At 29.5% G+C, this 27,065-nt stretch overlaps 7 protein-coding genes across 10 annotated transcripts; 5 read left to right on the top strand and 2 right to left on the bottom strand.

Annotated features, from left to right (window-relative positions):
- Nucleotides 1-250: 250 nt before the first annotated feature.
- Nucleotides 251-4,552, bottom strand: TM9SF3 (transmembrane 9 superfamily protein member 3). The gene is given in 10 exon segments (XM_015322475.2): nt 251-1,895; nt 1,968-2,051; nt 2,131-2,356; nt 2,359-2,485; nt 2,571-2,855; nt 2,932-3,171; nt 3,249-3,493; nt 3,577-3,699; nt 3,806-4,001; nt 4,222-4,552. Coding segments are annotated over 10 exon segments (1,758 nt in total). The 5' UTR covers nt 4,309-4,552; the 3' UTR covers nt 251-1,750.
- A 284-nt stretch (nt 4,553-4,836) lies between these two features.
- Nucleotides 4,837-6,800, bottom strand: LOC107067201 (pre-mRNA-splicing factor RBM22). Its single transcript, XM_015322489.2, has 3 exons — nt 6,634-6,800; nt 6,487-6,540; nt 4,837-6,182 (listed from the first exon to the last, which is right to left on the bottom strand). The coding sequence occupies exons 1-3, from the start codon at nt 6,685-6,687 to the stop codon at nt 5,058-5,060; spliced, it is 1,233 nt and encodes a 410-aa protein (XP_015177975.1). The 5' UTR covers nt 6,688-6,800; the 3' UTR covers nt 4,837-5,057.
- Nucleotides 6,801-7,030: 230 nt separating this feature from the next.
- Nucleotides 7,031-14,315, top strand: RpII215 (RNA polymerase II subunit RpII215). The gene is made up of 9 exons (XM_015322462.2): nt 7,031-7,559; nt 7,936-8,205; nt 8,297-10,958; nt 11,051-11,256; nt 11,335-11,994; nt 12,081-12,469; nt 12,542-12,660; nt 12,778-12,966; nt 13,076-14,315. The coding sequence occupies exons 1-9, from the start codon at nt 7,482-7,484 to the stop codon at nt 14,215-14,217; spliced, it is 5,715 nt and encodes a 1,904-aa protein (XP_015177948.2). The 5' UTR covers nt 7,031-7,481; the 3' UTR covers nt 14,218-14,315.
- Nucleotides 14,316-14,456: 141 nt separating this feature from the next.
- mah (solute carrier family member mahogany) lies at nt 14,457-20,553 on the top strand. 3 transcript variants are annotated; one of them, XM_015322522.2, is made up of 9 exons: nt 14,457-14,882; nt 15,935-16,055; nt 16,226-16,338; nt 17,194-17,326; nt 17,526-17,699; nt 17,933-18,042; nt 18,168-18,374; nt 18,689-19,069; nt 19,142-20,553. In XM_015322522.2, exons 1-9 carry the CDS (start codon nt 14,747-14,749, stop codon nt 19,399-19,401), a joined length of 1,635 nt encoding a protein of 544 aa, XP_015178008.2. In that variant the 5' UTR covers nt 14,457-14,746; the 3' UTR covers nt 19,402-20,553. The 3 variants fall into 3 exon arrangements, with proteins under 3 accessions (XP_015178008.2, XP_015177989.2, XP_015177998.2); XM_015322503.2 differs by having other exon boundaries at nt 18,689-20,553; XM_015322512.2 differs by having other exon boundaries at nt 17,565-17,699; nt 18,689-20,553.
- LOC107068155 (putative pyruvate dehydrogenase E1 component subunit alpha, mitochondrial) lies at nt 20,456-22,765 on the top strand. Of its 2 annotated transcripts, XM_015324293.2 has the most exons (7): nt 20,456-20,643; nt 20,823-20,840; nt 21,133-21,366; nt 21,444-21,662; nt 21,746-21,994; nt 22,148-22,396; nt 22,492-22,765. In XM_015324293.2, exons 1-7 carry the CDS (start codon nt 20,593-20,595, stop codon nt 22,675-22,677), a joined length of 1,206 nt encoding a protein of 401 aa, XP_015179779.1. In that variant the 5' UTR covers nt 20,456-20,592; the 3' UTR covers nt 22,678-22,765. The 2 variants fall into 2 exon arrangements, with proteins under 2 accessions (XP_015179779.1, XP_015179787.1); XM_015324301.2 differs by lacking the exon at nt 20,823-20,840 and having other exon boundaries at nt 20,457-20,643.
- Nucleotides 22,766-23,397: 632 nt separating this feature from the next.
- LOC107068167 (uncharacterized) lies at nt 23,398-24,584 on the top strand. The gene is made up of 5 exons (XM_015324314.2): nt 23,398-23,556; nt 23,664-23,866; nt 23,956-24,142; nt 24,261-24,344; nt 24,426-24,584. The coding sequence occupies exons 1-5, from the start codon at nt 23,520-23,522 to the stop codon at nt 24,539-24,541; spliced, it is 627 nt and encodes a 208-aa protein (XP_015179800.2). The 5' UTR covers nt 23,398-23,519; the 3' UTR covers nt 24,542-24,584.
- Nucleotides 24,585-24,898: 314 nt separating this feature from the next.
- LOC107065509 (putative malate dehydrogenase 1B) lies at nt 24,899-26,936 on the top strand. The gene is made up of 7 exons (XM_089173636.1): nt 24,899-25,110; nt 25,185-25,388; nt 25,447-25,760; nt 25,830-26,119; nt 26,189-26,373; nt 26,490-26,625; nt 26,707-26,936. Exons 1-7 carry the CDS (start codon nt 24,964-24,966, stop codon nt 26,934-26,936), a joined length of 1,506 nt encoding a protein of 501 aa, XP_089029762.1. The 5' UTR covers nt 24,899-24,963.
- Nucleotides 26,937-27,065: the final 129 nt, after the last annotated feature.

Raw genomic sequence — 27,065 nt, forward strand, 5'->3', positions numbered from 1 at the left:
GGAATTATTAAAATGACACTTTCTTTCCTATATTGATAAGATTAGAAACACTTTTCTTTTTCTTTATTTAATACATATCTTTTCTTATTATTTTATTTTATATAAAATAATTCGGATTACTTTATAGCACAATTGATATTGTGTGATATGATATTATTAAATTTTTTCACACACACACACATACACAATTCACATTTATAGCATATATTCTTATGATAGTATAATATGAAAGAATGAGATATACACGAAATAAAGTTTTACGTAGAAATTGTATATTTTGTCTATCTTTTGCGTATAATAACAAATTATCCCATCATTCAATTATTTTCATTGATATCCTTCACTCAATAATATTCGTTTCAAGAAAATACAATCAGTACAATTTCTTATTCCGATACCATTAAACAATACAAATGAATATGTTTCTATTTATCCTTATCTTTGTTTTATTAATCCTTGTTCAATGAAAAAAAATGTAAATATCGTCATTTTTCTTTTTTCTAAGAACTTTCTATAGTACTGTATTAATTTCTGTTATTTAAGCAATAACGCAACAAACATAGCTGGATAAATAACATTATACAAGTATATTATAAAATTCTTAAAGAAGCAGCAATAATAATGTCATATATATATAATTATATCTGTTGCTTAGTTTTGTCTACCTACTTAAATATAAATTAGTATAATTTTAGTGATTATTTATAATATATCATTGTATAATTAAGAAATTAGTATTTAATTTATACATTTTGTCAAAGCGCTTGTATCAAAGTACAATTGATTGTTATAATGTATAAGTATAATAACGAATAATAATAATAGTAATATATTAGCATTTTATTAATAATTATAAACAATATTTACTTTCAACAGTGGTACTGTACTTGTTAATATGTACTTGCATTGGAAACAATAACAAAAAAGAAAAGAAAAAAAAAGAGGAAAAACAAATAAAATAATATCTAGGAAGCAGGTTCGTTTATTCTATGTAGAATATTTAATGTATTATTAGAACATTTATTAGGACATTATTACTTTTCTTTTCTCCCACACAGGATGTTTTTTTTTTTTTCTAAATTATATATTACCATAACAAGAAATAAAATAATCTTTGTAGAAAATATCTTTAATGCAGAACAAAATGATTGAATTATGTTGCGTAGAATGGAAGTATACGTACATAAAATTGTATTTTTAAAATAAATTTCAAATTTACAATATTTAGAATCTAATGAAATGTTGTCTATAAGAAGCAAATTGTAACGTTTGTATCTGCACAATTTAAAAAATCTACCATTCTTATGACATCAATTTAGTCTGATCATGATATTCTTTAGATTTTATAATCATATAATTATAGAATAATCATGATCATTGCCGTATCAATCATTCATCGCGAACTGTTCTCGATTAGAATGCGAACCCATTATGAATTAATAATCATATGAATATGATATATTTAATAATAAATTACACTTGTTTTATTATCAAACATTATTTCGTTGTAATTAATATTATTATCATTATTCTTATTATTATATATGTTGATACCTAAAAAAAAATTAATATATTCGTCAGAAAGAAACATATATATATATATATTTTTTTTTATATAACCAAACGGAAATACTGTCTTGTAAAAACACATCACACGTTCGCAAATGTTCATCACCGAGAGCAGTACGCCGTACGAATCAAGTTCCTACTTTTTTAAATCCCACAGTACATAAATTTCACTAAAACTGCATTAGTCTATCTTGACTATAGAATAAATTTTTCGTACAAACGCACTAGTACCAATGTAACCAACTGTACCACACATTATACCTAAGACCAGACTGAATAGTGCCATATATCCAAAGTAAAATGCTGTTTGGAAGAGACCATACATTCTGAAAAGAAATAAAATAAACATTTTAACTTAGAAAATATAAACAAACATCTTTTTTTTTATATATACTTACTTAGTCTTAAAAAAGAAATAATAAAATGAATAAATGTACACATATCCTGCTGTTGAAGCTGCTGCAAGAAAACTTGTCCATTGCCTGTAATAAAATATATTTCATGAATAAATTCAAGTAAACATAATTCATATAACACATAACACAAAAGTATCATAAATACCATCGATAATCTTCAGCATTCAATAAGAAATATGTACATACAATAGTGACACAAACGGTCACTATCATTAAGATGATAAACACTAGCAACATGAAACCATAAACGTAATAAATTTTATATGCCCAGAAGGAGGTGAAAATAAAATACATTTCAATGAAAATAGATCCGAATGGTAAGATTCCACCAAGCATTATTATAACCAATGGTTCCATGAACCATTTTTTTCTGGTATTGGTCTTGGAACTGCATTTACTCTACATGGTGCATCGGGTGTTCCAGCAAGATTACGTCCCAAAATAGTGCCCACTAACGTAAGTGGTAAAATGACAAATATACAAATACATGTCACTGCCACCTATGAAAATAATATAAAGTTTTATCAAAGGACTGATAATTATAATAGAATACCAGATCACATTATATTCATAAAAGATATTTACCATTGAACCGAAAGGAATAGCTCTGCTAGCATGATAGTACATGGCAATAAAATTAATGAAAAATGCAGTTCCACAAACCATAATTGGTAGCATAAACGCGCTAAGGATCATTTGTTTGATCCAAACACGTCCACCCATTCGTGCGTACAAACCACCACCTGCATAACCGTTTATGGGTGAGGTGGCTGCATAGACGAATATTGCAGTTGATAGCATAGAACCTCGTTCTGTATAAAGTTCACCGAGAATGGCAAAAATAATTACACTGAGGACAACAACAGTAACCTGTAATACAAATATATTAAATAATCTATTTATTCTCGTTTAGATTTATTCAGATATTATAAATTTAATTAAGTACTTGATATCCGGTTCCTATGAGAGCTGAAAATAGCATTGCGTGACTAGCTGGACGAAAAACATCTCCATGTACTTGCTTCCATCCATATTCATCTCCCAAATCTCTTTCCATATCATCCATTTCTTCATCTTTGCTGTATCTCGCATAATCCTTTCTTAAAGTTCTCATCAATATCATGGATACAAGTCCAACAAGGAAAATAACCATCATAAAACTATTAAAGATGCTGAACCAATGAATCTAGAGAAAAAGAAATATAATATTATAAAATTTAATGATGTAAACAATAATGAATATATAATGATGCAAGATCTTACTCTGTGCTGAAAGAAACTAGCATCCAGGTACTTATCAAATCTATCTGCAAATTTAATATTGCTCTTTTTCCAGTTAACTTCATAACTAAATGGTATTTGAGCACCTTGTACAAGTTTAACTTTGTTATCACTTGTTAAATTGACATCGACTATTTGTTTACCATTATATCCTATATCAAATTTTTTGTGCGTCCAAATATAATATGAAACTACCCCATTATTTTCCTCTGGTTCACCCACAACACCTATCAACAGAAAGTATAACCAATAGATAGTATACAAAACATAATTTAATAATAAATAATATTAAATACTGTGAGAATATTACCCCAAATAGGTAAGTCATCAATGTACATTTGATACCAATATTGATTTTTAACAGCATATACAAAAGCCTTCAAACTTTCCTCTGATAAATTTATTTGACAATATTCCATTTTAGAGATATCCGCTAAAGTCAAATGATTTATTTGATTAATTATAATGATTTAATTAAAAAATAATATGCAATGTTTAAATATAATCTGTTATTATAGGAGCTTATATGACATGCTTACCTTTGTATTCGATATCTAAACCGCTAAACTTTAATTCGATACCCTGAAGTGCTTCTGACAATGTTTCATGATGATGATTGATAACATCTTTCATACCCACACAGAATGGTAAAGAATAATAAGAATATGTCTCTTGCCTGTTATGGTATGGTCCAACCGTACTCATCCATAGTACAACTTCATCATTGTCTTCGTACTAACATTGTAAATGATATGTTATAAATGATCATTGCGTATAGAATTTTATTAGTTAAAAAAGGATCTATTTTCAAAACACATTGTAAAAAATATAATGAATTAATACTAAGAGAAAGAAAAATCTATTTACTGACAGAATAAAATCTTAAAAGATAAGTACTTCTATATTGAGACGGTTGAAGGAATTTGACAATTATAAATGGTCAAGTTTTACTCACGATGTGATTGTGCTCATCCGTGTGAACGAAAGGTAAGAGACTAAGCAGCAAAATATGAAGAAGTAATTGTACCCGACACATCTTCATTTGTGACGGGAAGGCGCACTAGGCGCCTTATGCAAGCATGCAAAGAATATTAAAAATAATTCGACGACAAATGCACCCCATAGATTTGATAAATATGATCAATGCAGTAGAAACATCGGCCGAACGGACACGTATATATATACATATATATGTATGTATGTAACTAAAGATATAATATCACTACAAAATGATGCACGCACACCGCAGTCGGAACTATATGCTTAAAACGTATCATGCACTTCTTTAATCCGGTGCCACGTCAGATGGCTCTTGCATCAAATACAACGGCAACGACATGAAGCTTCGAGCTTTACTATGAAGCTAAATGATTGGTTTTATTAAACCTTTATCGCAATTCGATATAATTTTATGAATCATTTGAGTAGTTCATATCTTTACCGTCGTTATTTATTTCTATTTCCGCTATTTTTGTAAACTATCTTTCAAAATGATTTTTAGCCAATTGATGAAAATTTGATTGTAAAATACGTAGGAAAAATAATAAACCTTTAAATATAGCGCGGGTAATAATTTGTTAACAAAAATTATTTTATTCCTTATTATATAATTTACATTTAATTAAAATATAGTTACTTTTGAAAAAAGTAAGATTTTTGTAAAATACAATAAATAATATATATTTTATTGCAAAAATTGAGAAGATAAATGTATTTATATTCATGATTTGTTTTAGCAATAATAATAATAATAATAATAATAAAGAATATTTAATAAAGGTCATTTTCTTATTATTCTTCAGGCCATGGTTTTCCAATACCCTGAGATGCACCCATCCTAGATGGATCTTGACTGGGATAATGTATTGGCGTCGTACCCGGTGGAAAGATAGGAGTTGCAGCAGCTGCCATTTGAGGTGGAAACATAAATTGTGGTGCTACTGGTGGTGGTGGTATCATCATTGGTGGCATCATACCAGGAGTTGTCTGTAGATTAAAGAAATTATTTCCCATGCTTTCTGGAGGCGGTGGTAAAGCGCCAGGCAAACCAGGTACAGGTTCCAAAATTTCTCTAGTTGCTTCTGCAGCTGAAATAGTTTGTCTTCCTTGAGAACGACCCCATTTTATCGTTAATCTCCTTCCACCTAATATTAATTTATTGAATGTTCTTTCAGCTGCTGCTTCGGCTGCACTTCTTTGCGTGTACTGAATAAAGGCACACTGTTGTCGTGGAACCATTGTCACAGAACGTATTTCACCATATTGGTAGAAATGGTCACGTAATTGTTTCTCTGTTAAAACATCACCCAAGTTTCCAATGTACAAAGTAGTTATAGATTTATCCTCTGGTGGATCTAACTTAGGCATTGCTGCTGCTCTTCGCATTAATTTGTCTGCCACAGGATCATTAACACCATAGTAACGATCTTTAATATTTTGATCTGCTAATGGATCATCCGGATCTGTTGGTTTTTCATGTCGATAAGGACACTCTTCTCCTCTTTTACATTCACCTTTTACCCAGAATGAACAGATATGTGGTCTGTTTCTTTTATAGTAGGGACTTGTCCTAGCCAATTTCATTAACAAATCACTAGCAGCAGCTGATTTACCAACAGCTCCAGCTGGTGTTGTTGCATCTATTTTTCCTATTTCATTATCTATGTTTTGTACATAGTATTCCTTATTTACATCAGATCGAGGTAAGTCATCCTTTATTTTTAATGCAGCATCACGTACTTGAATAGGTAATCCATATTCTAAGTCAAGTAAACAAGTTTGACATACATTCTTAAGTCGACTGCAAGTTTGACAAACTTCAGTTTTTTTGAATCGCATTCTTGCTCCTGGACACCATCTAAATACTGTAAATGGACGCATACAGATTTTGCATTCTTTTCCATACCTTTCTTTAGTCTGCAATAAAGAAATACAATTATATATGACAATTATTTTATACATGAAATACAAACCATAAAGTAATAATATATGTATAATATTTATGACAAATTTTGAATATTGGTTGATTGGATCCCGGATTTTCTATTCTTTAGGCTTCTACTTAAACCATTGAACTATCCAGGATCCTAGAATTAACCTTTTCACAAATGCTTACTTGTTTAGAATAGAAGTGCACTTGTCTACATAAATAAGATTAAAAGGACAAGACATAACCTAACTGGTTATTTCTAAATATAAAAAATAACGAACAATTACTCACCATGCGAATATATGGATTATCTCCTAAACAGGTTTGACATAATATAGGAAATTCCTAAAAACAATAATTGAAATTATTAGCAAAACTGATTTTCATAAGACCATATCTTTTTTACTATTTAATATCAATACATTTCATTCAACTTACCGCATCTTCCCAATTTTGTCGATTATATGTATTAGTAGTTTTTGATGTTGCCATATTATATTATCTTAATATATTTTTTTAAACAAACCGTAATAACTTTTGACTTATGTGCAACTGAACTAACTGCGAACTACTGAATGCAATGCATAAGTAACCTTAAGTGTAATTTTCATTAGAATATGTAATGTAGCAGTGATACCGTATGTTAGTCGATAGAGGGCACCCAGAGAAGCGACACTAGATGACGTAATGATAAACTACAGCTGATCACTAATATCTCATTGGTTAACATTTACACCAATAGGAAAGACGCGTTGCACGTTGCAGTAAGGGCACGAATAATACTGAAGGATTTTCGTCCACTTATTTTTAATCCGGACGCCAAACAAAAACAGACGTTTTATTAGTCTCATTTATACCGCATGTAGTATTAAGGGATAAATACTCTTTATTACCAAACCACGTCTCTCGGATTCATTAACAAAAACAATAACTAAAATCTTATGTGGTGGAAATTATAAGTTCTGATAAAATAGCAAGGCGCATCCTCCACGATAAAGTTACATTACCAGTATTGCTCAATCAGTGGTTTACATGCCGTTAGTGGTTCGTAGACAAATTTTAGTGGTCTGTTGCACTTAGGAGAAATACTGATATATACAATTAGTCGTGATAATCTTGTGAAAATAAACGTTTAATTTTGAAACTGACTACTGTGGCACTTCGATCGCGAACAAGATTTGTATGTTATACTATTTCATATTATATTACTTTATGGTATACTACTTCGTGTTAAAAAGCATTTGAAGAAGTTGCAACGCAGAAATCGGTCAAACGAGTTTTCCAAAATGGCTACGACAGACTCTAAAGCACCCTTAAGAACTGTTAAAAGAGTACAATTTGGTATTCTTTCTCCAGATGAAATCGTAAGTAGAATTTTATTGTGATGAAGAACATGTTAAAAATATTATTTTATTCATACAGATGATAATAATAATAATAATATGACATGTAACAACGTTGCTTGGGTCTATGTCCCTATATTGCATTATTTTTGTAATCATTTATGTTTGTTCAATTTATTGAGAACATTATTTGTCGGTCTTGATTTGCTTTAAATACAATAATATATTACTTCAATAACAAAGATTTATACAATTAATGATATATTTACAATGTTGATATTAATTAAACAGGATTCAAATATACGTATACATGTCCTTAAATAATTTATTAATGTGAAGTAATAGTTATTTATTTTGTTAGTTTTATTATTTTAATATATTTTGTTTCTTTTTACAGCGTCGAATGTCAGTTACAGATATGGGTATACGTTTCCCAGAAACTATGGAAGGTGGACGACCAAAACTTGGTGGTCTCATGGATCCAAGACAAGGGGTGATTGATAGAAATTCTCGGTGTCAAACGTGTGCTGGTAATATGACAGAGTGTCCAGGTCATTTTGGACATATAGATTTAGCCAAACCTGTTTTTCATGTTGGATTTATTACCAAAACAATAAAGATTCTTAGATGCGTATGTTTTTACTGTTCAAAGCTACTTGTTAGTCCAGTAAGTATACATTGCTATATTATTTGTTTTTAATGATTCAATATAATTATCAAATGATAATTAATATATAAATTATCATTTATTTAAACAGCATAATCCAAAGATTAAAGAAATAGTCATGAAGACAAAAGGTCAACCGCGCAAAAGACTCACATTTGTATATGATTTATGTAAAAGTAAAAATATATGCGAAGGTGGAGATGAGATGGACATTAATAAAGAAAGTACAGATCAACAAGCAGCAGATAGAAAACCAGGGCATGGAGGTTGCGGTAGATATCAGCCTAATTTGAGAAGATCTGGATTAGATGTCACTGCAGAATGGAAACATGTTAATGAAGATTCTCAAGAGAAGAAGATTGTTCTTACTGCTGAAAGAGCATGGGAAATTTTAAAGCACATCACTGACGAAGAATCATTTATTCTTGGTATGGATCCTAAATTTGCAAGACCAGATTGGATGGTCGTTACGGTGTTACCAGTTCCACCTTTATCAGTGAGACCGGCTGTCATCATGTATGGATCTGCTAAAAATCAAGATGACTTGACACATAAATTAGCAGATATAATCAAATCAAATAATGAATTATTAAGAAATGAACAAGCTGGTGCAGCAGCACATGTTATATCTGAGAATATTAAGATGTTACAATTTCATGTAGCAACATTAGTAGATAATGATATGCCTGGTATGCCAAGAGCAATGCAAAAATCTGGAAAGCCATTAAAGGCTATAAAAGCAAGATTAAAAGGGAAAGAAGGAAGAATAAGAGGAAATTTAATGGGAAAGCGTGTAGATTTTTCTGCACGTACTGTTATTACCCCAGATCCGAACTTAAGAATCGATCAAGTAGGCGTACCTCGTAGCATTGCTCAAAATTTAACATTTCCAGAAATTGTAACACCTTTCAATATTGACAAAATGCAAGAATTAGTAAGACGTGGTAATTCACAATATCCGGGTGCGAAATATATAGTTAGAGATAATGGAGAACGTATAGATTTAAGATTTCACCCAAAGCCTTCTGATCTTCATTTACAATGTGGATACAGAGTAGAGAGGCATATCAGAGATGGAGATTTAGTTATTTTTAATCGACAACCAACTCTCCATAAAATGAGTATGATGGGTCATAGAGTAAAAGTTCTCCCATGGAGTACTTTCCGTATGAATCTTAGTTGTACTTCACCATATAATGCTGATTTTGACGGAGATGAGATGAATCTTCATGTTCCACAATCAATGGAAACGCGTGCGGAAGTTGAAAATATACACGTAACTCCTCGTCAAATTATTACACCACAAGCAAACAAACCAGTTATGGGTATTGTGCAAGATACTTTAACTGCTGTGAGGAAAATGACTAAAAGGGACGTTTTTATAGAAAAAGAACAAATGATGAATATACTTATGTTTTTACCTAGTTGGGATGGAAAAATGCCACAACCATGTATATTGAAACCAAAACCTCTTTGGACCGGAAAACAAATATTCTCCTTGATCATTCCTGGAAATGTAAATATGATTAGAACACACAGTACACATCCAGACGAAGAAGATGATGGACCTTACAAATGGATTTCACCTGGTGATACAAAAGTTATGGTAGAACATGGAGAATTAGTAATGGGTATTCTGTGTAAGAAAACTTTAGGTACATCAGCAGGATCCTTACTTCATATTTGTATGTTGGAATTGGGTCACGAAGTATGTGGGCGTTTTTATGGAAATATTCAAACTGTTATCAATAATTGGTTATTGTTAGAAGGCCATTCAATTGGTATTGGCGATACTATTGCTGATCCTCAAACATATTTAGAAATTCAGAAAGCTATTAAAAAAGCCAAAGAAGATGTAATAGAAGTTATTCAAAAAGCTCATAATATGGAGTTAGAACCTACTCCTGGTAACACCTTGAGACAAACATTCGAAAATCAAGTAAACAGAATTTTAAACGACGCTCGTGATAAAACTGGTGGCTCTGCCAAAAAATCCTTAACTGAATATAACAATTTAAAAGCCATGGTCGTATCAGGTTCTAAAGGATCAAACATTAATATTTCTCAAGTTATTGCTTGTGTGGGGCAACAAAACGTCGAAGGTAAACGAATACCTTTCGGTTTTCGCAAAAGAACTTTACCACATTTTATCAAGGATGATTATGGTCCTGAATCCAGAGGATTTGTTGAGAATTCTTATCTAGCCGGTCTTACACCGTCCGAATTCTACTTCCATGCTATGGGTGGTCGTGAAGGTCTTATCGATACTGCCGTTAAAACTGCTGAAACAGGATACATTCAGCGTCGTTTAATAAAGGCTATGGAGTCTGTAATGGTTCATTACGATGGAACTGTAAGAAATTCTGTTGGACAACTTATCCAGTTGCGTTATGGAGAAGATGGTTTATGTGGTGAAACAGTCGAATTTCAAAACTTACCTACTATTAAACTTAGTAATAAAGCATTTGAAAAGAAGTTTAAATTTGACCCAACCAATGAACGGTATCTGAGACGCATTTTTAATGAAGATATCGTCCGTGAAATGATGGGATCGGGTGAAGTCATTTCCGAACTAGAAAGAGAGTGGGAACAACTGAATAAAGATAGAGCTACTCTTCGTGAAATTTTCCCTAGTGGAGAATCTAAGGTTGTATTGCCATGCAATTTACAAAGAATGATTTGGAATGTACAAAAAATCTTCCATATCAACAAAAGAGCTCCTACAGATCTTAGTCCTATGAGAGTTATACAAGGTTTTTATAATAATATTTATAATTATAATTCTTTGATATTGTGAATATAAAAAGAAAATATTTAATCTTTAATTCGTTTCCTTTTATTTTAGGTGTAAAAGATCTTTTAGAGAAATGTATAATTGTAGCTGGAGATGACAGATTAAGTAAACAAGCTAATGAAAATGCAACATTGTTATTTCAATGCTTAGTGAGATCAACTTTATGTACAAAATGTGTATCTGAGGAGTTCCGACTTTCCGGTGAAGCATTCGAATGGCTTATTGGAGAAATAGAAACTAGATTCCAACAAGCACAAGTATGATTAATATAAGTTATTCAATTCCATTGATAATTATGTTTAAATAAATAACAAATGTTAATTGATTTTTGTTAGGTATCACCAGGTGAGATGGTAGGTGCGTTAGCTGCACAATCTCTTGGTGAACCAGCCACTCAAATGACACTGAATACGTTTCACTTCGCTGGAGTTTCATCGAAGAACGTAACTCTTGGTGTACCCCGATTGAAAGAAATTATTAACATTAGTAAGAAACCAAAAGCACCTTCACTAACAGTATTTTTAACTGGTGCTGCTGCCAGAGATGCCGAAAAAGCGAAAAACGTTTTATGTCGTCTGGAACATACTACTTTGAGAAAAGTTACTGCCAATACTGCAATCTATTATGATCCTGATCCACAAAACACTGTCATTGCCGAAGATCAAGAGTTTGTCAATGTATACTACGAGATGCCAGATTTCGATCCAACTAAAATATCACCGTGGCTATTACGTATCGAATTGGACAGAAAAAGGATGACTGATAAAAAGTTAACCATGGAACAGATTGCAGAAAAAATAAATGCAGGTTTTGGTGATGATTTAAATTGTATATTTAATGATGATAATGCGGAAAAATTGGTATTACGAATTAGGATTATGAATAGCGAAGATAATAAGTTCCAAGATACAGAAGAAGAAACTGTAGATAAAATGGAAGATGATATGTTCCTTCGATGTATCGAAGCTAATATGCTTAGTGATATGACTTTGCAAGTATGTTAATTTTTAAATTCGATAATATATAAATGATTATATATAATATATTTAAAAAATAAAGACTAATTTCTTACTTTTTTCAGGGTATCGAAGCCATTGGTAAAGTGTATATGCATTTGCCACAAACTGATTCGAAAAAACGTATTGTTGTAACTGAGACAGGCGAATTTAAAGCAATAGCAGAATGGTTGCTTGAAACTGACGGAACAAGTTTGATGAAAGTTTTAAGTGAAAGGGACGTTGATCCAGTTCGAACATTTAGTAATGATATTTGCGAAATTTTCCAAGTATTGGGTATCGAAGCTGTACGAAAATCAGTCGAAAAAGAAATGAATGCCGTGTTACAATTTTATGGTCTTTACGTAAATTATCGACATCTTGCTTTACTTTGCGACGTTATGACCGCTAAAGGTCATTTAATGGCTATAACACGTCATGGAATTAACAGACAGGATACCGGAGCATTGATGAGGTTACTATATATGACACATTATTTTATGTTAACTAATCGGAACAAATAGTAAAATCCATTTCATTATTACAGATGTTCCTTTGAAGAAACGGTCGACGTTCTGTTGGACGCTGCTTCGCATGCTGAAGTCGATCCAATGAGAGGAGTTTCTGAAAATATTATTATGGGTCAACTCCCACGTATAGGAACTGGTAAGAAACAATTTAATAGAAACAAAATTGATGATAACTGATATTAAAATACTAATCAAATCACAAAATGTGTAATTTTAAAAATGATTATATCTTACATTTGTTCATATTCTATAGGATGCTTCGATTTACTACTCGATGCAGAGAAATGCAAAGCTGGAATTGAGATACCAATGGCAGTAGGTGTTGGTGTAATGGGATCTGCTGGTATGTTCTTCGGTAGTGTTGCAACTCCGAGCATGAGTCCTCAAATGACACCATGGATGGGTGCTACTCCTGGTTACGGTGCATCGAGTATGTCGCCTGGTATGTTTTCATATATGTATTATATGAAAATATATGTACATAATATATGTTCATATATGTTCAACGCGTTTGGCCACATTCTATTTTATATGAAATAATTTCTGTTTAGCTCTTGGCAGTGGAATGACACCAGGAGGTGCTTGTTTCTCACCATCAGGTGCATCCGATGCTTCAGGGTTATCTCCTGCATATTCTGCTTATTCTCCACAACCAGGAAGTCCTGGAAGTCCAGGGCCAAGTATGAGTCCTTATCCAATGTCACCAGCCGGTGGTGCTTCACCAAGTTACTCACCTACATCACCAGCTTATTTACCAACATCACCAAGTATGACACCATCAAGTCCAAATTATTCGCCAACCAGTCCAACATATTCGCCAACCAGTCCAAACTACTCACCTACGTCACCGAGTTATTCACCAACAAGTCCAAGCTACTCTCCAACTTCACCAAGTTATTCACCAACGAGTCCAAGTTACTCGCCGACTTCGCCGAGCTATTCACCAACAAGTCCAAGTTATTCTCCAACTTCACCAAGTTATTCACCAACGAGTCCAAGTTATTCGCCGACTTCGCCGAGCTATTCACCAACAAGTCCAAGTTATTCACCAACAAGTCCAAGTTATTCACCGACGAGTCCAAGTTATTCACCAACGAGTCCAAGTTATTCACCAACAAGTCCAAGCTACTCTCCAACTTCACCAAGTTATTCACCAACTAGTCCTAGTTATTCACCTAGTTCACCTAATTACACACCAGCCTCACCATCTTACTCGCCTACCAGTCCAAGTTATTCACCAAGTTCGCCTCAATATTCACCGGCTAGTCCAAGCTATTCACCTAGCAGTCCAAAATATTCACCAACGAGTCCAAGTTACTCGCCTACTTCACCTTCATTTGCTGGAACCTCGCCACAATATACTCCAGCGAGTCCAACATATTCTCCAACAAGTCCAACTTATTCTCCGACTAGTCCATCTTATTCTCCAAGTTCTCCACAGCACACAGCTACTGGTAGTACAAGATATTCTCCTAGCAGTCCAAATTACTCGCCGACGAGTCCTACGTATTCGCCAACGAGTCCACAGTACTCACCATCGAGTACGAAATATTCTCCTACAAGTCCTACTTACACTCCGACGAGTCCTAGTTATTCGCCGACGAGTCCAACTTACTCTCCTCCGGTACCTGGTTACTCGCCTACGAGTCCAACTTATTCACCGCAATCACCCGCTTATGAAACGGACGATTAAGGTGTATCCTATTTTTAAATTGTTATTCTTAAATATTCATTGTAAGACCTGTATTATTGACTGTAATTATAATAGTATGTTATTATAGTTGGTTTTTATATTTTTTTTTTCTTTTTTTTTTTTCTCAATTCTTACAATTTTATTTTGTATTTCATATTTGATATTGAAAATGTGTGGTCATAATTTAATTCATTCCAAATACGTTACGATTAAAGATGATTCTTCTTTGGTTTTAAATTTTACTTATTTTTAATATATTGTTAAATTAAATACAATATTAACACGTTTAAGTTATACATCTGCTTTGATCATTCGAAAGGCTTACATAGTATAGAAAACGTATACATATAACCGAGACTGGAGAAGTTGTAAGTCTTCTTACCACGCTCCCACAGTCTCTGAGTTGACCACGACTTGCGTTCGATAGGATATATCAAGTTACTTGCTGACTGTTAACGTACGCAAAGGAAGGAAACCGGTTCATTTTCTTTCACACATATTTTCAAGCCAGTGCTGATGGTGTCTCATCATGATTCGCGAGAGTGTACCTCTTCTATTTAAAAACGTTAATTCAGATCTTTCATTGTTTTTCGCTACCTTGTGTATCGTTGATATATTCGGTGTTTTTCCAATAATTGCTTTACCAAGTTCGATCGTTCAGTGTGGTGAGTTGTTGTTGTTGTTATTATTTAATTCTTTTTTTCTATAATTTTTTTTATTTTGTTTTCGACAATACGAACTTCGTTTCCTTCCTGCACGATATTTCTTCTCGTTATTTGTACATAAGAGATTAAATTTTGTGATAGCGATTGAACGCTAAGCGATTTGAAAATTTGTTTAAGAAAAAAAAAAAATAAATAAGAAAGTTCTCTTACGAACATTTACGTAAAAGTCGCAAATTGGTATTTATTTAAGCGAGCAATTTTTATATATATATATCAAAAAAAGAATATACGTAAATGTATTATATACGCGGTGTGTAATGGAGAAAATTTAATATTTTAACAAAAAAGAAAAAGAGAGAGAGAGAGAGAGAGAAACAAAAAAAAAATAACATTACTTCTAACAATAATAATAATAATAATTGTTAAGATTACTTGGAAGCAGAATGATTTCGCTCAGAATTACAAAAGATACTTTGAATTTATTTGCATATAAATTATTGACAACGTGTTTAAAAAAAAATCATGACTAGATGAGTCAAAAGCAGTGTGTTAAATTGTAAAAGATAAAAATCACTATCAACTAGTCAACTATCTATCTTTAACAATAATAATAATAAGATATTAATAATCTTGTTAAACATTTGATAAAAATAACGTGTTTTGAGTTATAAACAAATAATTCTGTGCGTTTATAAATGCAACCTGACGAAATAAACCGATTATTTTGCGAATATATTCGGTTATATTTAAAATACAAGTATTATATATACACACATATATTAGGGTAATCTGAAAAATTGGCGATTCTTTATGTTTCTCTTTTTAAAAAAAAATATATACATATGTATTATATCATACATTTAAGAAAAGAAACATTTGAAATTTTTCACATTATCCTCGTATATAATAAATACATGTATTACATATAAGACAAATAGATGATACTTTTGGAATGTGTGATTTGAACTCGATCGTGAATCTTGATGATCTCTCGACGAGTCCAATATTAATACGTACAACAAAAAAGCGACAGATGTCAAATGTTGTTTTAGGATTATTTGGCATACCTTTGGTTTTCGTTGTTTTTGGATTACAAATATACACAGCTGCACTACTTGGAAAATCATGGATTGTAGCTACCACCTTGGATCCTATGATCTTACGAAAAAATCGGTAGGATTATAATTGGAAAACAACAAAATCACAAGATAAAAAATAAAAGAATTTGTTTACCGATTTAATTGTCATAACGTTTTTTTTTTTTATTTTTATTTTCGGATAATAATAAATCTAATCAATTATTAGAAAATTGTTCTCCAATTGAACATCTCATTTACTCTTAGGTATCCTTTAGCAGCGGTAACCGAATTAACGTTGGGTCCACGTGCACGAACTATTGTAACTTTTCTTTTGGATCTTACAATTTTTGGTTGTGGAATACCTAATTTATTAGTCGGTAGGTCAATTATAATTATATAATAATAATAAAGGATATAAATAATAATGATATAAATAGATAAACACAAAAAAAAGCGAAGAAAAACATCAAAAGAGTATAAAAAGTGAAAAATAAATAAATTAACAGAAAAAAAAATATATTACATTTATATATTATACTTTTTTTTACGTTTAAGTAATTTAAGAGATACATTGTATAAAATTACAGTAATGATTTATTACGCACGTTAATAAAATAAAATAAAACAATTGAATATAATATATATAAGGTAAAAAAAAAAACAAAGTTTCAATGTCTTATTTCAATTAGAGGTAAGAATGTAAAAAATATAATGCATATGGATCATTTCACCAAATAAAATCATTTTTACGGGGCGACCACTACTGATTCTTTCAAACCTCAGCTTTCAGAAAAAAAAAAATATCAAATTTGAAGTAACATGCGTCGCACAATGAGAAAAATTGATTTTTCCCACTTAAATTAGTTTTTAAAGGGTATTCTGTTGCATTTGATAAAAAATTAATATCCCCATTGAAACACTGAAAATTTTTCCTACAAAAAATTATCATTGTCAAATTTTTATAAAAAAAAGTTTAATTCGTTAAAAGAATTAATGAATAAGTTTAAAAAAAAAAAATATTGTTTTTTAAATTCCAAAAATCATAACTTAAAAATGGCTGCATATTAAGAGCTCAAACTCTGAGGAAGTTTTTTTTTACAATGTAGAGAACATATTTACGAGGTTTGAAAAAAAATCAGCGAGGTTCGCCCCGTAAAAATGATTTTATTTGGTGAAATGATCCCCATATATATATATATATATATTTATTAAATTATTTTATTCCGTTTTAGCATCACAAAATTTACAAATGTTCGGAGTTAGGATATCCGATCAAAGATTTGACGTTTCTTTTTGTTACTGGTTACTTGTCGTTGGTATGCTACTCTGTCCTTTCATGTGGTTAGGAAGTCCACGAGATATGAAGTAAGAAGATATTCATGACAATTAATCTTCTCAATTTCTTCTCCATAATAATAAGTAGATATTACAATTAGTTACATACTTAGAACGATATTATATATTTTCTTCGAGATTAATTTCATTCTTGCATGATTCCACTTATGATTTTTGATCTTATAATGTTTTTTTTTTTTATTAATTTTTTTTTTTTTAATTGTTTTAGATGTTTTAGATATAAAACATATTTTTATAAATATTATAGATGGTTAGCAATGTTTTCTTGTGTTACCGTAATTTTTACCGCAATACTGATTTGGTGGTGCATCATTAACGATGATCGAATTATCGATCATATACCGATTCCAACTTCACCAACTTGGGATAAATTTATATCTGGGTATATATATATATAAATATAATAATATTATATATTTAGTTATATTGTTTATATAAATTAAAATATCAATTCTTATAGAGATTTAATTGTAAGAGGCTCTATTGATAAACAATTATAATTTTTCTCATATACTTTAATTGCTTTTTACTTTTAATTTAAATTAAATATTGTAGTATCGTTTAATTACGACAATTATTATAATATAATAATCTATTATAATTTATTAACTTTAGTTACGGCATGTTGGCATTTTTATTCGACATACATCCAACGTTGATGACCGTTCAAGTTGATATGCACAATCCTCGTGATATCAATAAAGCTGTTATTTTATCGTTTTTTGGTAAGAAAAAAATGATCTAATTGTATATTTAAAAAAAATTTATTTAATTATGAACATTTATTATAATTACTGTTTATGATTTTTAAACGTTAATGTGTTAAAAATGAATTAATTGATGATTATAGTAAGCGTATTACTATTTGGAATAACAGCGGGATTGGCAATGTGGAAATACGGAGGAAGCATAACAGCTAATATTCTTCAGATAGTGCCAACAGGATTTGCAATAAATGGTGCTATATTATTAGCTGCTCTTCAATTATGCTTATCCAGTGCATTAGGTCATTCGGCACTTTTTCAACATTTCGAAGATAAACTTCGAATAGATAGGTGTAAGTATAAAAATATTATTATGTGCTAAGATTCACATGTTTTTTTTTTTATTGTTTACTTAACAATTAAATATATTGCTTTGAGGTAACAACAGATAAAATTTTTAAACACACAGATTAATTTTATACCTTGGATAATTGACTTAACTTAACTAACGATAAGATTAGAAAGATGAAATTTGTAATATAATAATCATTGTGCTTATTCTTCTTCTTCTTCTTCTTCAAAAAAAAAAAACATATTTACGATTAAAAGTACACGTTATACCTGTTCTTTTTTATTAACTTATTTATTTTGTTAATTATAATTACAGCATGTGGATGGAAACGTTGTGCAATAAGGTCAATAATTGTTTTTTTTGGAGTCGCTGTAGGAGAAATGGTACCACGTTTCGACATAGTAATGGCTCTGATTGGTGGATCGTTAATGGGCCCATTGATTTTCATACTTCCTCCATTGATGTACGCCAGAGCGATAGCTTTGAAAAATAGCGCGAATCGCATCTTGTCGCCTGAAATTTATTCTGCTACTGTAAGACAATTAAATTCAATCGATACTAATTCGGATCCAAGAATTCATTCAAGATCAGTTTACGATGGTTTTTTGGGTGTTAATAAAACTATACCGCATCGACATTCATACGTTTATTATTACGAGATGGAAAATGAAATTTGTGACGATGAACGTACAGAAGGTGAGGAGATTAATCGTGAAGATAATTATTCTAACGTTATAAATCTTAATGAAAGTTCATTAATGAGAAAAGATCATCAAGAGGAAGCTATCTTTATCGACGCTAGTCAACCATCTTTAAAAAATTATCGAAGACAAGAACTCCTGATGCAACAACCATTATCTAAATCTCACATACTTAGTGATCTTAAACAAACGATGAATTGGTTCGGTTATTTGATAGTTATTATTGGAATAGGAATAACTATATCGTCTACTTACATTAATATTAAAAATACTATTCGTTATGTACGTTTTACACCTCCGTGTATTGTTAATGCTACCATTGTATAAAATCCCATGTAATTTTATTTTTTCGTATTTTATATTTTATTTTTTTATTTTTTATTTTTTTTTTATTTTTTAAAGATAAAACTTTGTGTACGCAGCATTTAAGTTTTCGTTTATTATGTATTTTATTTGTTGTATAGTGTATTTTTATATATCAAATAATATCATATTAATGATTAAAATGATTTTTAAGAAGAAACGTGATATTTGGGTGAATTCATGAAAATTGTATAATTTCGTAAGAAAATATAATATATTTGTACATAAATATTTATATATACAAGGATGGATTGAAAAGTTTTGAGCTTTAACAAAAAAAGAAACTAATTTTTTTATTTAATCAAAATGAGTTTCACCAATAAAACGATTGCTTCTATGTTGAGCTTAAATTTTGTCAATCCATCAAGGTACAGCAAACAAATATTAATTTCTTATCAAAGATTTCCGACGATGCAAATATCAACTAATGTTATCTGACATTTGTGATTAAAAGTAAGGTATTTTCTTAAAAAAAAAAAATAATTTTAAACTGTCTAACTCTCTTTTATACAAATATAAAATTCCTTATAGTTGTAAGATCGACTTAAGAAAATCAAAATGTGAAGGTTTTCTAGCGGGAAATTCAAAATATTGAAATTATATTATAATAAATAAATATATTTCTTTTTATAATAAATTTTATATATTTTCATATTAATATATGTTAAAATATTGAATAGAAAAATAAGATATTTTGATATTCGGATAATGCGTTTGAATAATTTCAAGAGGAAGTTTAAATTTATAAATGACACATTAATAAACATTTTTTCTGCTTTAATTTAAAAAATAAATTTACTTATATAATTAGTAAATAATGTAAGAAATTACGAAAACTTGCAATAATTATTATCTTATATAATAATTAAGTATTATTTTTGTACAGATTTTTATTTTATCAATCATAAAGATGTCATTGTCACGTGGTTCTCACGTAATGACCGCCATAAGTTAAAATCGCGTAGTGGGGGTCACATAGTCTAACCTGTCCTTTATACAACCTACATTTCGACATTATTAGGAATTATTCAGTGTGCCAAGTGTTGCTCCTCATCTTTTGACGTCATTTTATATATTTTATCTACGAGAAAAACTATTCACCTTTTTTTATTTTAATTTTTTTTATTCGCACTTGGTTTAAATTATTTAATCAAAATGATACCAAATTGTTTTAGAACTGCTGGTGCGCAAATATCTCGAAGAAATGTGAGTATATTAATATAAATGATAAACTTTTATGTTCCTCTCTTTTTTTCATTATTTCCAATAAGCTTAATATCATAAAGTCCTTCATTATAAAATGGATGCATATATTAATTTATTTTGCAATTTTTACAATAAAAATATATTTTCATATTTCTTTTAAACCTCGGACACTATGTCAGTTTGGAAATTGGAATAAGGTATGTGTTAAGTACTGTGTTCTTTTTGTTCAGTTGTTTTTACAATTGCACACTGAATATTGTTAACAATTAATTTAGTATTGTTATATTCATTTATGAGTTTTTTTAAAATGTAAACATAGAATTATAATCTCTTCATTGCTTTACTATCATAGTGTTCACAATGGTATATTTGATTTATTTTTGTTTAAACAATAAGATCTACAAATATTCTAACTTTTCTATACGTCACATTTTTTAAAGTAAACAATATGAGGTATACTTGTAATTCTTCTTTTTAATATATTTATAGGTAATCTCATTCTTTAACAAAAAAAATAATTATGCAACTGAAGCAAGTTTTGAGACGAAACCTTTTCGCTTACATAAATTGGATAGTGGTCCATCTAATCATGTAACAGTAACCAAAAATGATGCTTTAGAAATATATAAACATTTACATACAATAAGACGTTTGGAAACATCAGCTGGTAATTTATACAAAGAAAAAATAGTCCGAGGCTTTTGTCATTTATATTCTGGTCAAGTAAGTAAAATCATATGTATTTTAATTTTTTATTATTACACTGATTCAACACTTAATTTTCTATGTACATGTTTTAGGAAGCATGTGCTGTTGGTATGAAAGCTGCCATGCGGCCACAAGATGCTGTAATCACTGCTTATCGTGCACATGGTTGGACTTACTTAATGGGTATTGAACCTGTAGGTGTCCTTGCGGAACTTACTGGAAGACAATTAGGTAACGCTAGAGGCAAGGGTGGTTCTATGCATATGTATGCTAAAAATTTCTATGGAGGAAATGGTATTGTTGGTGCTCAGGTTTGTTTAACGATAGTTGTTTTTCATTGTCACAAAATAAGAAATCATATGCATAATCATTTAAAAAAAGATTTGATTTTTAGGTACCATTAGGTGTTGGTATCGCGTTTGCTCAAAAATATTTGAATACTGGAGGAGTGTGTTTATCTCTTTACGGAGATGGTGCTGCGAATCAAGGACAAGTATTCGAGGTATACAATATGGCTAAATTATGGGACATTCCTTGTATTTTTGTTTGCGAAAATAATGGATATGGAATGGGTACTAGCGTCGAACGTGCTTCCGCGAGTACAGAATATTATACTAGAGGGGATTACGTCCCTGGTATTTGGGTAAGTTTCTTTTTGTAAAAATTATGATTCTACATTTTATTCATTCTAATATCTCCTATTAATAATCAATAATTTAATTTTATTATTATTATTATTATTATTATTATTATTATTATTATTAATATATAGTATTAATTATTTATTTATTAATAGGTGGACGGTATGGATGTTTTGGCTGTAAGAGAAGCAACAAAGTTCGCCATAGAACATTGTACATCTGGAAAGGGACCCATTATCTTGGAAACTGCCACATATAGGTACAGTGGACATAGTATGTCCGATCCAGGAACAAGTTATCGTACTAGAGATGAGATACAAGAAGTACGACAAACAAGAGATCCTCTTACAAGTTTTAAAGAGAGATTATTGAGTACTAATCTTGCTACTGCAGATGAACTTAAGGTTACACATATTATATTATATTTTGTTGTTTCTTATTTAATTCTAAAGAAAATTAATTACATATATATATATATATATTAATTTTTTTTGTATAGACAATGGAAAGCGAGATTAGGAAGAAGATAGATGATGCTGTAAAAGTTGCTAAAGCGGATAAAGAAATTCCATTAAGTGAATTAAGTGCAGATATTTATGCCAATTGTTTAGAGAAAGAAATTCGAAGTGTCACACCATTTAAATCATTGTCGCATGTTAGATTGAGCACTCCTGTTAATCTGTGAACAAAATTAGAATCATTGCTTCACTTTACGTGTCGAATATATGTATTAAAATAATTATTTTAATGCTTATTATATCTCTTTTCATATACACAGCTCATCAAAATGTTCGCGCCCTTTTCTCCACATTCAAAATTAGGAAAAATCTGTGTCTCTCTAAGTTTATTAAGTTAATTTAATAAATTCTATAATGATAGGATTTATTAAACTTATACTTTGTATATTTCTTGTATAGTTGAATATTTATAAAAAACAATATTAGAAAGATACATAGAATACTTGAAAATGGTCTATGCTAATAACAACTTTATAAATAAAATAATGAATAAGGGGGAACACTTGTAAACATTATTAACTTAATTATCCTGAAGGAAAGACCTAATTATGTTAACAATCAAGCAAAAAGGTTTAATTAAAATTATATTACAAAGATCGAACTTTCAGGTTATATCGTTTTAAACATGCTGATATACATACAAAAAAATATAGGTTACGAATAAATAATTTAATATCAAGGCACTGAATTAACTTCTGCACATAATATTTTCAAAAATAAATAAATTCTCTAACTGGTTTGTATAAAAAAAAATTAGGCGGGAAAATGCCTAAATCATTTTTTTTAACGCGTCCCTACGAACACAGCGCCATTTTCCTAAACTACGCTCGATGCTGATTGGTTTTTGATATGTTCATTAGCCATCACTTATTGGCTAGAGTTATTTTTCTCTCTGAGTTGTCAACTTAAGTATAATGTTTACCATGAAATATTGTTTTCAGTTTGTTTGAACGAAGGCAAGGTATTAAAGACGATAAATTTTGATATTTATTAATAACATTCTATTAACATGGCTTCTGTTTTCAATGTGTTTGAAAACCATATCAGTGAGTATATTTAAATAGGTTTTAATATTATTTTTAACACTACGAAATTAATTACAGTTACTGTCATTGTAACTATAAATTAATCCTACTTGTTATATGATTTATAGTGTCAACAACAGAACACTTCAAAGACAAAAAATTAATAAATCATACAAGTGGTATTATGGCTAAATCTTTTGATCAATGCAAACCAAAAGGTTTATCAATAAGATCTAAATCTGATCTGAATATTGCAGCAAGTAGTTCTCCAAAAACTTTTAAGAAAGACGAAAGTAATAATTCATTTCTCCCGAAAAATGAATTGACTAACGTAAGCATATTTATTAATTTATAATTATTTAAATAATATTATTTATTGAATACACTTATGTAGATAGTTTTAATATTGTTTTATTGTAGAAGCAGTTACTTTCTGTACCCACTGAATTTGCTAAAACAGAATCATTTGAATTTAATAAAGATAAGAATTTTGAACAAAACATCTTAAAATTTAAAGAACCATATGCAGTAGAAAAAGATATAGAAAATAGTATATTTTCAGAACCAGAAGATTTAGCACCATATTATGATCCAGAACTGGAATTGAGTATGTACATATACATTTGATTCAATTATTTTTCTTTTTTTAATATAATTTATAAAAAAGATTTAAGATACGTTAATATTTATAATAACATAACATTTCTTTTGTTTTTTTTTTACAGATGATTACAATATTAATTTAGAAAATGAATTTAGCAAATGTATGTTGCATGCACAAGATGACACAGATGAAGGATTTGGATCAGGTAAAAAAGATAATAAATTATTTTAACGTTTGATTATATATTACATGTTAATGCAGATAATAATACCTTCTTTTGAAATAGACATGGAGGAACTTTCCTATCCTGAAATGACGATACATGAACAATCAATGCAATTTTCTGATTATGATTGTGGATCTCCTAATTTATCAGAAATATCCGACAATGAAACTTTCTAATTACACTGACTGAAACGTTTTATTTTACAAAGTCTTGATAACATCACATTTCTATTGGTGATTTATTTATAATACGTATTACAAATAAATTGAATTTTGTGTTTAGAATATTAAACTAATATAAATTATTTAATATAATATAATTTTGTGATTCTTTTTTACTTTTGATTATATAGATATATTTGGTGTTTTTTTTTTTATTATTATAGTATTACATTGCTGTATATTGTCGCTATTTTTATTTAAATAAATATTATTTTAACAATAATCTTGGATTTAACTAACTTGAAGTTAATTTAATAAAATTTTGTTGACTAATGCAGTTAATGTGTGAAAAATAATTGAAGATAATATATTTACAATATATAACATATTTAAAATATTTTGGAATATTTAATCTGAGTAAAAAAAGAAAAAAGAATATGTCAGCCGATAAATGTATTATAATAATAGCAGGAATACCAGAAGATGTATATTTTTGTCATTTATGTTACATAATAGAAAATTTGAAGATGATATTAAAATATTTTAAGTATAAAAAGATTTTTAAAAGTGCAGCTGAATGGAAGGTTAATGTTTAGTTTAACGTTTAAGTACTTATATATATATATTATTTTAATAATATAAGTTATTCTATTTTAAGCCATGGCTACAAAAAATTTGTTACCGTTGGAATTGGTCACATAAAAAGTCACCATTGATTTGGAGAAAAGTTGGTTTATCTAAAAATAATGTTACTTACATCGGAAGTATTACTCAATTTTGGGAATTTTTACAAACGCATTATAATATTAGTACTTGTATTATGCAAGATGATCTTAAACGATTACAATTGGATTATTTACTTGTAAGAAAAATATTAAATTATAATAATAAAGCTGTTATAATTATCGGCATTATTACAGATGTATGAAGCAACATTAAAATTACCACCTGTGAAAACGTCACTTATACAACATCGTTGCATTACAGTAATAGGTGCTGGAAAAGCATTATGTTTAGACTTAATCCCACAATTAATAACAACTAAAGAGTTATGGTTAACGAATGGTATTATTGTTAATTTATATGATGAACCTGGTTGTTATTTTAAAATCAAACATATTGTTAAGGATATGGAGGCCATAGGAGGTGGTTTGTATGCAACAAGAGTCATAGAAAATATTTCAGATGGATTATGTGATTGTGATATATTAATTAACTTAGACGTTATATCGAAGTATGTCTTTGAATTTTTGAGTTTTTTTTTTTTTAGCAAAATCTAAGATACATGCTGAGACAATTTTAGGGAAGAAAATGAAAGTACTAATTCTTGGTTACGAAGTAATTATAATAGTATGGCTAAATTAGCAAGACAGATAAACCGATATGCACCTTCTGAAATGAAAGTTCTTTTTTGTTCAACAAGTGCAAGTTGTTTTTGTGTAAATGTGCTTCATGCTTTAGTAACTAAATTGCCAAAGACTAGTATGATAGCTGTTAGTACTCATTATGGGCTAGAAATAATGTATAATTTCATAACAAAATTTAATTTGCCTGTATACAATTTTGGGTGTCCTCCTGTATGGGGATTTTTGGGTTGGTTAACATATTTCAAGATAATATACATATCAATGTAATTTTGGTAGTAATTTATTGAATGTATAGGAATTAATCGTTTTGTGGATGTATGTCATATGATTCAGAAATATGAAGTATACAAACCGAATAATAGAGCCATGTTTGCAGAAGAAGGTACTACATTACCATTGGGATTTAAATATCCAGAATTGCGATATTTTTTTTATTCAGCACACGATAACAACCCTTATAAAGGTCATTTCGAACGTAAGGTATGAATCTTGAATATAAGATATAAATACAATCTATATTTTTCTTTGTAATGTATTATAAAGAAAAACATAAAAACATTAAATATATACTCCTTATATATTATAATATTATTTAGGCGATAACACAATATCAAGTTGGACGTAATGAGAATTTTCAAGTATGCAAAGCTATTTGCGATCTCTTAAAATTATGGTATAGCAGCGAAGAAAATATTGGAGATGAAATTATTTCTTTAGGAATATCTTCTGATGGTATTTAAATACAGTAACACATATAACGTATATATACAGGATATCCTGTTTACACTCATTCAATTTGAATATAAATTTTAGGAACATTTGGAATTCCCGAAGGATTAGTATTTTCACAGCCTGTATATTTAACAAATTTAAAAGATGGATCACGCGTATGGATGCCATTTAATAATTTTCCATTACCTTGTATACCATTACACATATTTAACAATTTGATTTTAACTGCAGTCATTTTGAAAGAACAATTTATAAAAGAATATATAATTATTGCAAATGATTCAAAAAATTATAACATAAAACAAATGTAAGAAGAAAATAAAAAATAAAAAATAAAAAATTTGAATTATTTCTTATTTTATCTTAATTTGATATTGATAAATAGAAGAGAAAGAGGATAAGGTGAAAATAAACAAGAAAAATGACGCAATGGAGAATTC

Source organism: Polistes dominula, unplaced genomic scaffold, assembly GCF_049000335.1.
Source record: "Polistes dominula isolate Pdom_NZ unplaced genomic scaffold, Pdom_raw_medaka contig_33, whole genome shotgun sequence".
Classification (NCBI taxonomy): Eukaryota; Metazoa; Arthropoda; class Insecta; order Hymenoptera; family Vespidae; genus Polistes; species Polistes dominula.